This window comes from Saccopteryx leptura, chromosome 6 (assembly GCF_036850995.1).
Source record: "Saccopteryx leptura isolate mSacLep1 chromosome 6, mSacLep1_pri_phased_curated, whole genome shotgun sequence".
In the NCBI taxonomy this organism is placed as follows: domain Eukaryota; kingdom Metazoa; phylum Chordata; class Mammalia; order Chiroptera; family Emballonuridae; genus Saccopteryx; species Saccopteryx leptura.
In genome coordinates, this window is record NC_089508.1 from 155,765,032 (window position 1) to 155,777,527 (window position 12,496).

The window sequence follows — 12,496 nt, forward strand, 5'->3', positions numbered from 1 at the left end:
GGAGGGAGGGAGGGAGGGAGGGAGGGAGGGAGGGAGGGAGGGAGGAGAAATAGAGTATTGGTTGCCAGGAGTGGAGGGGGTGAGGAATGGAGGAAAAGAACAAACATTTATTGAGTAAACATTATGGTTAACATAACTATACAGGTTTCATGTGCCCAAATCTACAACACATCTCTCTGTACTCCATATTGCATGTTCACCCCATGTCAAGTCCTTGTCCATCACCATTTATCCCCCCTATTCCCTCCTAAGTGGGTTTCTCTTTTGAAGTAATGAAAATGTTCTAGATTAGATAGTGGCGATGGTTGTACAACTTTGTGAATACACTGACAGTCACTGGATGTGAATTATAGCTTAGAAAATAAATGAAAAAATGAAGTAGGCTTAGCACATCCTAAGTACTCAATAAATGTTTGTTCTTCCTGCTTATAAAAAATAGGTCTCTAAAGGTAGTCTCTATGTCAGCAGCAACATTGCGTCAGAACTTGTTAGAAATACAAATACTCTGAGATGGGGCCCAGAAATCTGTATTTTAATAAGTTCTGCAAGTGATTCTGATGCATCTCAAGTTCAAGAACCACTGGAATGAAGAAACCAAATAACCCTCACTTCCTCTCAAGGGAAGTAAACAAGTACTTACATATACTTGAGATCATCAAGACATGTTATCAGCTTAAGCTTCTAAGATTTAAAGAAAACTAGCCTCTACATCTTGAAAGTTGATTCAGAGCCTTAAGCAACATTTCAGAAGACTCTGGCTGACATGAAACCACCTATTTATATTGACATCTATCATATTCGATTCTTGAACGGCAGTGACAGAAACACAATTCGAAACTAGCTTAAGCCTCCCAGGGTGATTAAAGGGCACCTTCCCTATGCCCTCCTCCCAGACCTTGGCAGGCACAAGACCGCAGGGTGATCCTGCATCCCACCTGGCCCGGGATATTCTGCAAATAGGTCTATTGCTCCAGACGGAGTTACCAGCATGCCCTTTCAATCAAAAGCGTCAGTGTTCGGACTGTGCGGGGTCGACCCCTATAGGCCAGACTGGGAGGGCAGGGGCCTACATCCCAAGCGCCTGTGCGGAAACCTCTGCTGCTGGCCACAGGGCCACCCAACCTTAGTGTCCTGCACTAATTTTTGAGGGTCCTGCCAGCTCCGGGTTTCCTGACAACCTGTCCTCGGCTCCTGGAGGTCCCTCCTACTCTTAGGCCCAAGTGTGAAAGTTCTGAGAATTATTACAATCGAACAGCCCTTTTCCAGCCGCCCTTTGCATTGCTAATACAGACTGGTCGCACCGCACAACCAACCAAAAGTATACCTCCAAATGTTATTTCTTCACATTTTTCTCCCAAACCCTGGACAGGTTTTCACAAAGCGCCAGAGTCTCTGCCCTTTGCAGAACTAGTTCCTCTTGGTCTGTGGGCTCGGCAGTTACGGGCAGAGGTCGTGACCCGGACCGATCGTTCCTTCGGGATGAAGCTACGCCGGGCGGCAAAGGAACTGGGCCTACGTGGGGCGGGGCCTCGTGGGCGGGGCCGGCCGGGAGAGCGCGGAGCTGGCGTCCTGCGGCCCGGTCGCCCGCCAGGGGGCGCCACCTACTCGGCCTGCCGCCCGCTCCGCCCTCCGGCTCAAGCCTCGGCGCCGCAACCACGGCGGCGCTTCCGCCTGGCCAGCTGGGTCCAGTGCGAGTGGCCCCACGATGTGGCTGGGTCCGGAGGAGGTGCTGGTGGCCAACGCGCTGTGGGTAACAGAACGGGCCAACCCTTTCTTCGTGCTGCAGCGCCGCCGAGGCCACGGCAGGGGCGGCGGCCTCACGGGTAAGAGGCACGAGCCGCCAGGCGAGAAGGGCCGCCGGACGGCGGGGCCGCACGACCTCCGGGCAGGCCCGGCCTCGGCTCGTCGCGAACGCGCACGTCAGCGCGCGCGGCGCGGGCAGGGGCGCGAGGCCGGGGTGGCAAGGGTAGGCGGCTGACGGGGGCGGTGGCGAGGACGCGGGGCGGGGCGGAGCTGGTCGGGAGACCTCGGTCCCCGCGGGAAGGCTGGCAGCGGCCTCTGCCCGCACTCGATGTTGGTGAGCGCCCCGCGCGTGCCCAGCCCCGGCCTGTGCAGCTTTCTGGAGAGGGACTTAATAGCTGAACCTCAGCGAGGTATCCCGGGCTTCTTCCTCCACCTCCTTTTCCCCAAGGGCTTATGAGGGGCCGAAGAACACAGTACATCTTTCAGTTTGCCTCCTTCATTCTCAGCTCACCAAAGAATTGCCCTTTTAGCAAGATCAGAGGTCTCCCGAGCTGCGGGCTGGCCCCGCCCCAAAGCTCCAACTTCTGCACACCTTTCTGATTCTTGGCGCTGTTGGAGCTGCAGATGGGAAGGTTTGCCAAATGACCAGTATATGATGTTCTGGTGAGCTAGCCAGGGTGCTCCTGTACCCATGTGGCATCACCACTCACCCAGGACGAGGCTGGACAGGCACCTCCTGAAGTTGTATGGCCTGTAAGGTCCAAGGAATAGCCACTGGGCGTTACCTCTGCAAGTGTCCGGGACCCCCATGCTCCAGGGCCTGTGTAGGCAGTGCCACAGCAGAGCTGGGTCAGGCTCAGGGCAAACCAGGGCCTGTTCTCCTCAGGGGCCCTGTTGTGGCCATACAGGACTGAAGGCCCAGTGTTGACAGATCGTCCTGTTTATCAAGAGATTTTTCTGTGTAGTGTTCAGACTTTAAACATTAGCAGCTAATGTAGTCCTGCCAGATGCAGAGGCTTCCCAAGGGAGACCAGCTGCCAGCCTCACTGGGCCACACCTCCTAACGTGGGGGAGACTACAGTTCCCAAGAAAACTGTGTTCCCTTCAGTGTCTCAGGCTCTCTCCAAGGGGCCTCAAGAATCATGGAGGCCAGTGATGGACCTGCCTCCTGACTTACAGTGCTCAGTGGAGCTGAGATAGCAGCCCCCCACAGAGGCTGGCCAGTGGTCACCCTTGGAAGCTACTGCAAGCCCATGTAGGAAATTGAGGTGCAACAGCTCAATACCTTTTGTTGTACCAGCGTGTTAAGATCACCTGTGTGCTTTGAGCACATGTTCTGTGCTCTATGTTTCTGTAGATCATCTCAGCAAGTGAGTGGGACCCTCTGTGCCCTAGAGAAGGCCTCTTCCACCTCATTCATCTTTTTGTGTCCCCCAAAACAGAGTTCCTCATATGCCCCCCCCAGGAAACCATTTCTTGAACTCCCTCTTCTCAGTAGGTTTTGTGAGTCCTGCCGTGGCCTCTGCTAATGTCCTTCCCTGTGCCATGTGTCTCCCCAGAAGAGGAACAGTTAGTGATATGGTCTTATTCCAGCTGTCTTTTATATACAGCTGCCAATCTGTGTTCCTCACTGAAGAAGTCTTAAGTGTGAGATGGTCTATTATAAAGCTTTCAGGTCCTGCCAACAGAATAAGGATGAAAATGAAATTTCCAAGACACCAGAAGAGAAATCCCAACAGAAATCATGAAAAAAAGTTTATTCCAAACACTGGTAAAGCTTGATGATTATACTACTTTAACCGCAATTAGAAAGGCATTTTAGAACCTTTCAATAAAATAAGCGAGAAATTACAGACTCCTGGCTTGGATGTATGTGAGAAGTACCTTCTTTTGTAGTCAGTAATTTTATTTATTAAATACTGGAGGGAGAAATATGGTTAAATGGGATATGAAACAAAAGTGTTAAAGTTGAGTAATAAAATAAAAATTCTGACAATCAACAGGAAAGTGGTAGCAAAACAGTTTGACATCATACCAAAAGCAGCACTTCATTAAAAGGAAAAAGTTAATTTTAAATAGAAACAGTGAACAGGTTTTTAGATAGCTTGGTAAATCAGTTAATGAAGAGGAATAAATCAAGGTAGATCTTTAATTTTTCGAGGCAATAATTACGCTGAGAAAGGGTATATGTGAGAAGAAAGAAAACTTGAAATGCCCTAGAATGCTTCAGTTCAGGGATGAAAAAACTGGCTCAAGTTTTCACAAATTGGATATTTCTAAAAATTTGCATGTCTTTTTCAGTCATGACTTTTTTTTTTTATAAATAAATTTTTATTTTAATGGGGTGACATCAATAAATCAGGGTACATATATTCAAAGAAAACATTTCCAGGTTATCTTGTCATTTAGTTCTGTTGCATACCCATCACCCAAAGAGAGATCGTCCTCCATCACCCTCTATCCAGTTTTCTTTGTACCCCTCCCCCTCCCCCTCCCCCTCTCCCTCCTTCCCTCCCCCCACCCCCCGTAACCACCCCACTCCTGTCCATGTCTCTTAGTCTCGTTTTTATGTCCCACCAATGTATGGAATCCTGCAGTTCTTGTTTTTTTCTGATTCACTTATTTCACTCCGCATACTGTTATCAAGATTCCACCATTCTGCTGTAAGTGATCCGATGTCATCATTTCTTCTAGCTGAATAGTATACCATGGTGTATATGTGCCCCATCTTCTTTATTCATTCTTCTATTATTTTTTTTTTTACAGTGGTTAAAAGCCTTTAGGCAAACTCTTGGCCAATACAGCAAGAATCCATAAAAGAGTAGTGTCCTTAACATGTTCACCAAGTCCAAGTTGGCCCCATCACCATGCCAAATTCCTGAAAAATGCAACCCAACCACAGTTCAGTCTGTTAGGAGCTGTCACAAGGAGCAGGAGTCCAGGAAAAGTCCACATCCAGGAAAAGTCTTCATGGCACTGGAATTGTTGTCACCATTCTATACTTTGCAGCTCGTGCCCAAGTCCCAATGACTGCTGCTTCTAGCTGGTAATGATTCAGGTAGACTGGAAAAGCCATTTGCAGCATGCGTGGATATGGAGCTTCTGTTCTCCTCTGCCTGGAGAGATGAGACCAGGTTCCTTTTCCCTGGAGCTCTGCAACTGTGGCATGGTCAAGAGAACCTTGGGATACACTAAACTGGGTAGCAAAGGTAGATTCATAATAGAAGTTGGCAAAAGGGAGAAAGAGAGCTCTAAATTAGGAGTAGATCCCAGCCTGAAATATGAGTGAGGCATTGAGGTAGGAGGGATAAAGGAAACACTATATATTAAGCAAAGCAGCAGAAAATAGGACTATCAACACCCAAAACAGAGATCTTTGAGGGAAGAATAAAAAACCTGACTATTCAGGCAAAACATAGTTAAGTGGCCCTTGTGCAAATGAGATCAGTTTACCTGCTTCTTGGAAGAAATACCCTAGGCTCGTCCACAGTGTTGTAGATGGGGCCAACGGCCCTGGGCACCTTCAGCCTTCAGTGGCAAACCCCAGCATTCTGGGCAAGTTTAGGTCATAGGTGGCTGGAGCAGGGCTGGAAGAGACTGAACCCTCCCTTAGAGGAGCGAGGGGGAAGCCTACCTTCCAGTGTTCCTGTTTCCTCACAGCAGAGGCATGTAAGCCTGGCAGGCTTTAGCTCAATGACCTTCCTTTCCACTATTGAAGCAGGACCCAGATGGCATCCTATGAGACCCCTTTGGGGCGTTGGAGCCTTTAAGGGTGTATCCTAAAAGCTGGTAGTTCCCCTGATCTCTATTGGGCTTTTTCTGCCTCTAGGTATCTTAAAAGCCATGCTCAGAAGATCTCGCTGCGGGGTTTGAGGATCCCCATCCGCCTATATAAATCTTTTCCATATATCTGGAGCTATTTGGAAAGAGACAAAACAGTGTTATTAGCTGGATCTAATAAAGAAGGTAGTAGTTTGCAGGCGAAAAAGATTTGGTGTCTCCTGTTCATCAGCATTCAAAAGAAATGTAAAATTTTTTTTTTTAAGTAAGAAACATGATATGGTAGACCCGTAGGAGTTCCAGGATATGACTATCCCCTTTTAAATTTTTTTTTTAATTGACCTTAAAATGTTTGCTGAGTACACTTTAATAATACCTTAACTTTAAAGATTGTAAGCATGACAAAATACAGTAAATACTTTTGCTCCATATGAAGGAGCATTTTCAGTTTAGCCAGTTTAGGAAATCCAATAATAGAACAATGCATACAGACCATGAGCTATAACATGCTTAGCAGCCTCTCCTGTTCTGACAGAGGTTACTATAGATCCGGAATATGTATCCACTGTAATGTGGACATACGACTGTTTGCCAAATGAAGGTATATGAGTAACATCCATCTGCCAAAGTTGTCCTGGTAGGGGTCCTTGAGGGTTAACTCCAAATTAAGGGGCAGTATAGGACCCCTTGGACAGGATTTCCCAATCTGCCGTGCTGCTTCCCGAGAAAGTTGAAACTGTTTACACCGGGCTGCAGCGTTCTGGTGATGAATAGTATGAGACTGACTTGCTCAGTCTGTCATGGTTGCTCCATATAATTTTCTTTTGGGTAGCTTGATCAACAAGGGCATTCCTAGGCCCTGGCCGGTTGGCTCAGTGGTAGAGCATTGGCCTGGTGTGCAGGATTCCCGGGTTCGATTCCTAGTCAGAGCACACAGAAGAAGTGCCCATCTACTTCTCCACCCCTCCCCCTCTCCTTCCTCTCTGTCTCTCTCTTCCCCTCCCGCAGCCAAAGCTCCACCAGAGCAAAGCCACCCGGGCACTAAGGATGGCCCCATGGCCTCTGCCTCAGGCGCTAGAATGGCTCTGGTTGCAACAGAGCAACACCCCAGATGGGCAGAGCATTTGCCCCCAGTAGGCATGCCAGGTGGATCCCGGTCAGGCGCATGCGGGAATCTGTCTGACTGCCTCCCCATTTCCATCTTCAGAAAAATACAAAAAATAAATAAAAGAAAAAATACAACAACAACAACAACAAAAAAAGGTCATTCCCTTGTGCTAAAGCTCCAGGGAGCATGGAGTGAGCTTCAGTATGTCCTATGAAACGTGGAGCTCTATGTTGACATATAAGCCTTTGAAGAAGGAGGAACTGCTGAAATAGTTCATCAGCATTTGTCCCTAAGACAGCAGTCTTTATAGTGGAAACACCATAAGTAAATATTTGCTGTCTGTCTATAGATTAAGGGGGGAATATGGCAAATGCTGAAAAGCCATGATCTTTGTGCCCCTCCCCTCGCCCAACCCCCTCCCTCTCCTCTGCCCACCCTGTAACCCCAACACTGTTGTCCATGTCTCTGAGTCTCATCTTTATGTCCCACCTATGTATGGAATCATATAGTCCTTAGTTTTTTCTAATTTACTTCTTTCGCTCAGTATAATGTTATCAAGGCCCATCCATGTTGTTGTAAAAGATCCTATGTCATCATTTCTTATGGCTGAGTAGTATTCCATAGTATATATATACCAAAGCTTTTTAATCCACTCGTCCTCTGATGAACACTTGGGCTGTTTCCAGATCTTTGCTATTGTGAACAATGCTGCCATAAACATGGGGGTGCATTTCTTCTTTTCAAACAGTGCTATGGTGTTCTTGGGGTATATTCCTAACAGTGGTATAGCTGGGTCAAAAGGCAGTTCGATTTTTAATTTCTTGAGGAATCTCCATACTGTTTTCCACAGTGGCCGCACCAGTCTGCATTCCCACCAGCAGTGGAGGAGGGTTCCCTTTTCTCCACATCCTCGCCAGCACTTATTCTGTGTTGTTTTATTGATGAGCGCCATTCTGACTGGTGTAAGGTGATATCTCATTGTGGTTTTAATTTGCATTTCTCTAGTCATTAGTGATGTTGAACATTTTTTCATATGCCTATTGGCCATCTGTGTGTCCTCTTTGGAGAAGTGTCTATTCATTTCTTTTGCCCATTTTTGGATTGGATTGTTTGTCTTTCTGGTATTAAGTTTTACAAGTTCTTTATAAATTTTGGTTATTAACCCCTTATCAGACACAATGTCAAATATATTCTCCCATTGTGTAGTTTGTCTTTTTATTCTGTTCTTACTGTCTTTAGCTGTGCAGAAGCGTTTTAGTTTGATAAAGTCCCATTTGTTTATCCTGTCTTTTATTTCACTTGCCTGTGGAGACACATCAGCAAATATATTGCTGCGAGAGATGTCAGAGAGCTTACTGCCTATGTTTTCTTCTAAGATGCTTATGGTTTCACGCCTTACATTTAAGTCTTTTATCCATTTTGAGTTTATTTTTGTGAGTGGTGTAAGTTGGTGGTCTAGTTTCATTTTTTTGCAGGTAGCTGTCCAATTTTCCCAACACCATTTGTTGAAGAGGCTGTCTTTACTCCATTGTATTTTCTTACCTCCTTTGTCAAATATCAGTTGTCCATGGAGTTGTGGGTTTATTTCTGGGTTCTCTGTTCTGTTCCATTGATCTATGTGCCTGTTCTTATGCCAGTACCATGCTGTTTTGAGTACAATGGCCTTATAATATGACTTGATATCTGGAAGTGTGATACCTCCCGCTTTATTCTTCCTTTTCAAGATTGCTGAGGCTATTCGTGTTCTCTTTTGGTTCCATATAAATTTTTGGAATATGTGTTCTATATCTTTGAAGTAAGTCATTGGTATTTTAATCAGTATTGCATTGAATTTTTAAATTGCTTTGGGTAATATAGACATTTTAATGATGTTTATTCTTCCTAACCATGAGCACGGTATATGCCTCCTCTTATTCGTATCTTCCCTGATTTCTTTTATCAATGTTTTATAATTTTCTGAGTACAAGTCTTTAATCTCCTTGGTTAGATTTATTCCTAGGTACTTTATTTTTTTGGTTGCAATGGTAAAGGGAATTGATTCCTTGATTTCTCTTTCTGACAGTTCATTATTAGTGTATAAAAATGCCTCTGATTTCGGAGTATTGATTTTATATCCTGCCACCTTGCCGAATTCATTTATCAGGTCTAGTAGTTTTTTGACTGAGACTTTAGGGTTTTCTATATACAATATCATATCATCTGCAAATAATGATAGTTTTACTTCTTCTTTTCCAATTCGGATGCCTTTTATTTCTTTTTCTTGTCTGATTGCTGTGGCTAGGACTTCCAGAACTATGTTGAATAAGAGTGGTGAAAGGGGGCACCCCTGCCTTGTTCCTGATCTTAAGGGTATTGCTTTTAATTTTTGCCCATTGAGTATGATGTTGGCTGTGGGTTTGTCATAGATGGCCTTTATCATGTTGAGGTATGTTTCCTGTATTCCCACTTTGCTGAGAATTTTGATCATGAATGGGTGCTGGACTTTATCAAATGCTTTTTCTGCATCTATTGAAATTATCATGTGGTTTTTCTCCTTTCTTTTGTTTATGTGATGAATCACATTGATTGATTTGCGAATATTGTACCAGCCTTGCCTCCCAAGAATAAATCCCACTTGATCATGGTGTATGATTTTTTTCATATATTGCTGGATCCGGTTTGCTAATATTTTGTTGAGGATTTTTGCATCTAAGTTCATCAGGGATATTGGCCTATAATTTTCTTTTTTTGTGTTGTCTTTGCCTGGTTTTAGAATCAGAATTATGCTCGCCTCATAAAAGGAGTTTGGAAGTCTTCCTTCCTCTTGAATTTTTTGAAATAGCTTGAGAAGGATAGGAGTTAGTTCTTCTTTGAATATTTGGTAGAATTCACTTGTGAAGCCATCAGGCCCAGGACTTTTCTTTTTTGGGAGTTTTTTGATAGCTGTTTCAATCTCATTTGTTGTAATTGGTCTGTTTAGGTTTTCTGATTCTTCCAGATTGATTTTTGGAAGATTATATGATTCAAGGAATTTGTCCATTTCATCTAGGTTGTCTAGTTTTTTGGCGTACAGTTCTTCATAGTATTTTCTTACAATATTTTGTATTTCTGTTGTGTCAGTTGTTATTTCTCCACTCTCGTTTCTAATTTTATTTATTTGAGTCCTCTCTCTTTTTTTCTTGGTGAGTCTCGTTAAAGGTTCATCGATCTTGTTTACCTTTTCAAAGAACCAGCTCCTGGTTTCATTGATCCTCTGTATTGTTTCTTTAGCCTCTATGTCATTTATTTCTACTCTGATCTTTATTATTTCCTTCCTTCTACTAGCTCTGGGCTTTACTTGCTGTTCTTTTTCTAGTTCTTTTAGATGCAGGGTTAAGTTGTTTATTTGAGCTTTTTCTAGCTTCTTGAGGTATGCCTGTAATGCTATAAACTTCCCTCTCAGGACTGCTTTTGCTGTGTCCCATAAATTTTGAGTTGATGTATGCTCATTATCGTTTGTTTCTAGGAATTTTTTAATTTCTTCTTTGATCTCAATGTTAACCCATTCGTTATTTAATAACGTGCTATTTGGTTTCCAAGTGTTTGAATGTTTTTAAATTTTTCTATTGTGGTTGATTTCTAGTTTAATGCCATTGTGATCAGAGAAAGTGCTCGATATGATTTCAATCTTCTTAAATTTGTTGAGACCGCTTTTGTGCCCTAACATGTGGTCTATTCTAGAGAATGTACCATGAGCGCTTGAAAAGAATGTATATTCTGCTGTTTTAGGGTGAAAGGTTCTGAAGATATCTATTAAATTGAGTTGATCTAATATGTCCTTTAAGTCTGCTGTTTCTTTGTTAATTTTATTTCTTGAGGATCTATCTAATGATGTTAATGGGGTATTGAAATCCCCTACTATTATAGTATTGCTGTTGATCTCGCCCTTTAAGTCCATCAAAGTCTGCTTTATATATTTAGGTGCTCCTATATTAGGTGCGTAGATATTTATAATGGTTATATCTTCCTTTTGGATTGCTCCCTTTATCATTATGTAGTGACCTTCTTTATCTCTAACTATGGTCTTTGTTTTAAAGTCCATTTTGTCTGATATAAGTATTGCTACCCCAGCTTTTTTTTCATTTCCATTTGCGTGAAATTTTTTTTTCCATCCTTTTATCTTCAGTCTGTGTGCTTCTTTTGATTTAAGGTGTGTCTCTTGTAGACAGCATACGTATGGGTCCTGTTTTCTTATCCACGCAGCTACCCTATGTCTCTTGATCGGATCATTTAATCCATTAACATTTAAGGTTATTACTGATATGTAATTGTTTATTGCCATTTTTTTTCTTTAAAACTGTATTTCTCTTTTGCTATATATTTTTTTCCTTTGATCTGTTTACAACAGGTCCCTTAGCATTTCTTGCAGCCTTGGTTTGGTTGCAGTGAATTCCTTGAGTTTTTTTTTGTCTGTAAAGCTTTTTATTTCTCCTTCAATTTTAAATGATAGCCTTGCTGGATAAAGTAGTCTTGGCTGTAGGTTCTTGTTCTGCATTACTTTGAATATTTCTTGCCATTCCCTTCTGGCCTCAAGTGTTTCTGTTGAGAAGTCAGAAGTCATCCTTATGGGGGCTCCTTTGTAGGTGATAGTCTTTTTTTCTCTAGCAGCTTTTAAAATTTTCTCTTTATCATTTAGCTTTGGTATTTTAATTATGATGTGTCTTGGTGTTGGTTTCTTTGGGTTTTTCCTTAATGGAGTTCTCTGTGCTTCCTGAACATGTGAAATGTTTTCCTGCCTTAATTGGGGGAAGTTTTCCGCTATAATATGTTTGAACAAAGTCTCTATCCCTTGATCTTTCTCTTCTTCTTCAGGAACCCCTATGATACGGATGTTATTTCTCTTCATGTTGTCACAGAGCTCTCTTAGAGTTTCCTCAGACTTTTTGAGTCCCTTGTCTTTTTTCTGCTCTGCTTCTGTGCCTTTATTTATCGTGTCCTCTAACTCACTGATTCGATTCTCTGCTTCATCCATCCTGCTTTTAATTCCTTCTATTGTATTCTTTATTTCAGATATTGTATTTGTCATTTCTGATTCTTTTTTATTATTTCAATGTCCTTTTTTATATTTGTTATCTCTTTATTTAGGTTTTCGTAATGGCCATCTATGGTTGTTCTAATATCTTTGAGCATTCTAACTATCGTTATTTTAAACTCTGCATCTGGTAATTTGGTTATATCTGATTCACTTAGGTCCTTTTCTGGGGATTTCTTTTGGTTTATTTGTGTTTTATTTCTCTGCCTCCGCATTTTCTCTTCACGGGAGTGGCTGTGATCAGGCGCTCGGGTGCACAAGCGTTGGTGGCCTTGGCCTTTGCCCCGCCCCTGTGTGTGACGTTATACTCGGTCCTGAAGGCACTGGCGAGCACCTTTGCTCAACTGCGGGTCTCCGCCTGTTTCCAGGCTTTCACCCTGCCTTTGCAGGAGGAGGCCACTCGAGGAACGGCTTCTAGACTTGGCTCTACCGCCGGGCAGGACTGCGTGCCCAAGCTCAGCTCAGTAGCGGAACTCCGCCTCTTCTGGGCTTTTGGCTCCACCCCCGCGGGAGGAGCCGGCTACCAAGTCCGACAGCAAGCCTGGGTTGCACAGGCAGGGCAAGGCTATGCTCCTCTGCCCTTGCTCAGGGGCTGGTCTCCACCCTTTCCGGGGTTCCCGCCCTTCTCCCGCAGGCTGGATTACAGGCTGCTGGCAGCTGAGCTTGACCGCTTTTGCACGCCCCCCTCTCCCCAGCCGGGCAAGATTGAGCTCACACCTGAGCCCAGTGGTGGCCAGCTGGTTTCTGCCCCTGCCAGCAGAACCACACTTTTGGCTTCCACTGCCTCCCGCCCTCCGGCGCGCCCTCAGCCGTGT

At 44.0% G+C, this 12,496-nt stretch overlaps 1 protein-coding gene across 4 annotated transcripts in view; it reads left to right on the forward strand.

Annotated features, from left to right (window-relative positions):
* Positions 1–1,615: 1,615 nt before the first annotated feature.
* The window catches only part of TBC1D9B (TBC1 domain family member 9B), a 66,490-nt gene continuing 55,609 nt past the window's right edge, over positions 1,616–12,496 (forward strand). For 2 of the 4 annotated variants that reach the window (XM_066344415.1, XM_066344413.1), the window contains exon 1: positions 1,616–1,823. In XM_066344415.1, coding sequence (XP_066200512.1) covers positions 1,706–1,823 — 118 coding nt within the window. In that variant the 5' untranslated portion in view covers positions 1,616–1,705. The remainder of the gene's footprint in view (positions 1,824–12,496) is intronic. The other 2 variants (XM_066344411.1, XM_066344414.1) reach the window with 1 other exon arrangement.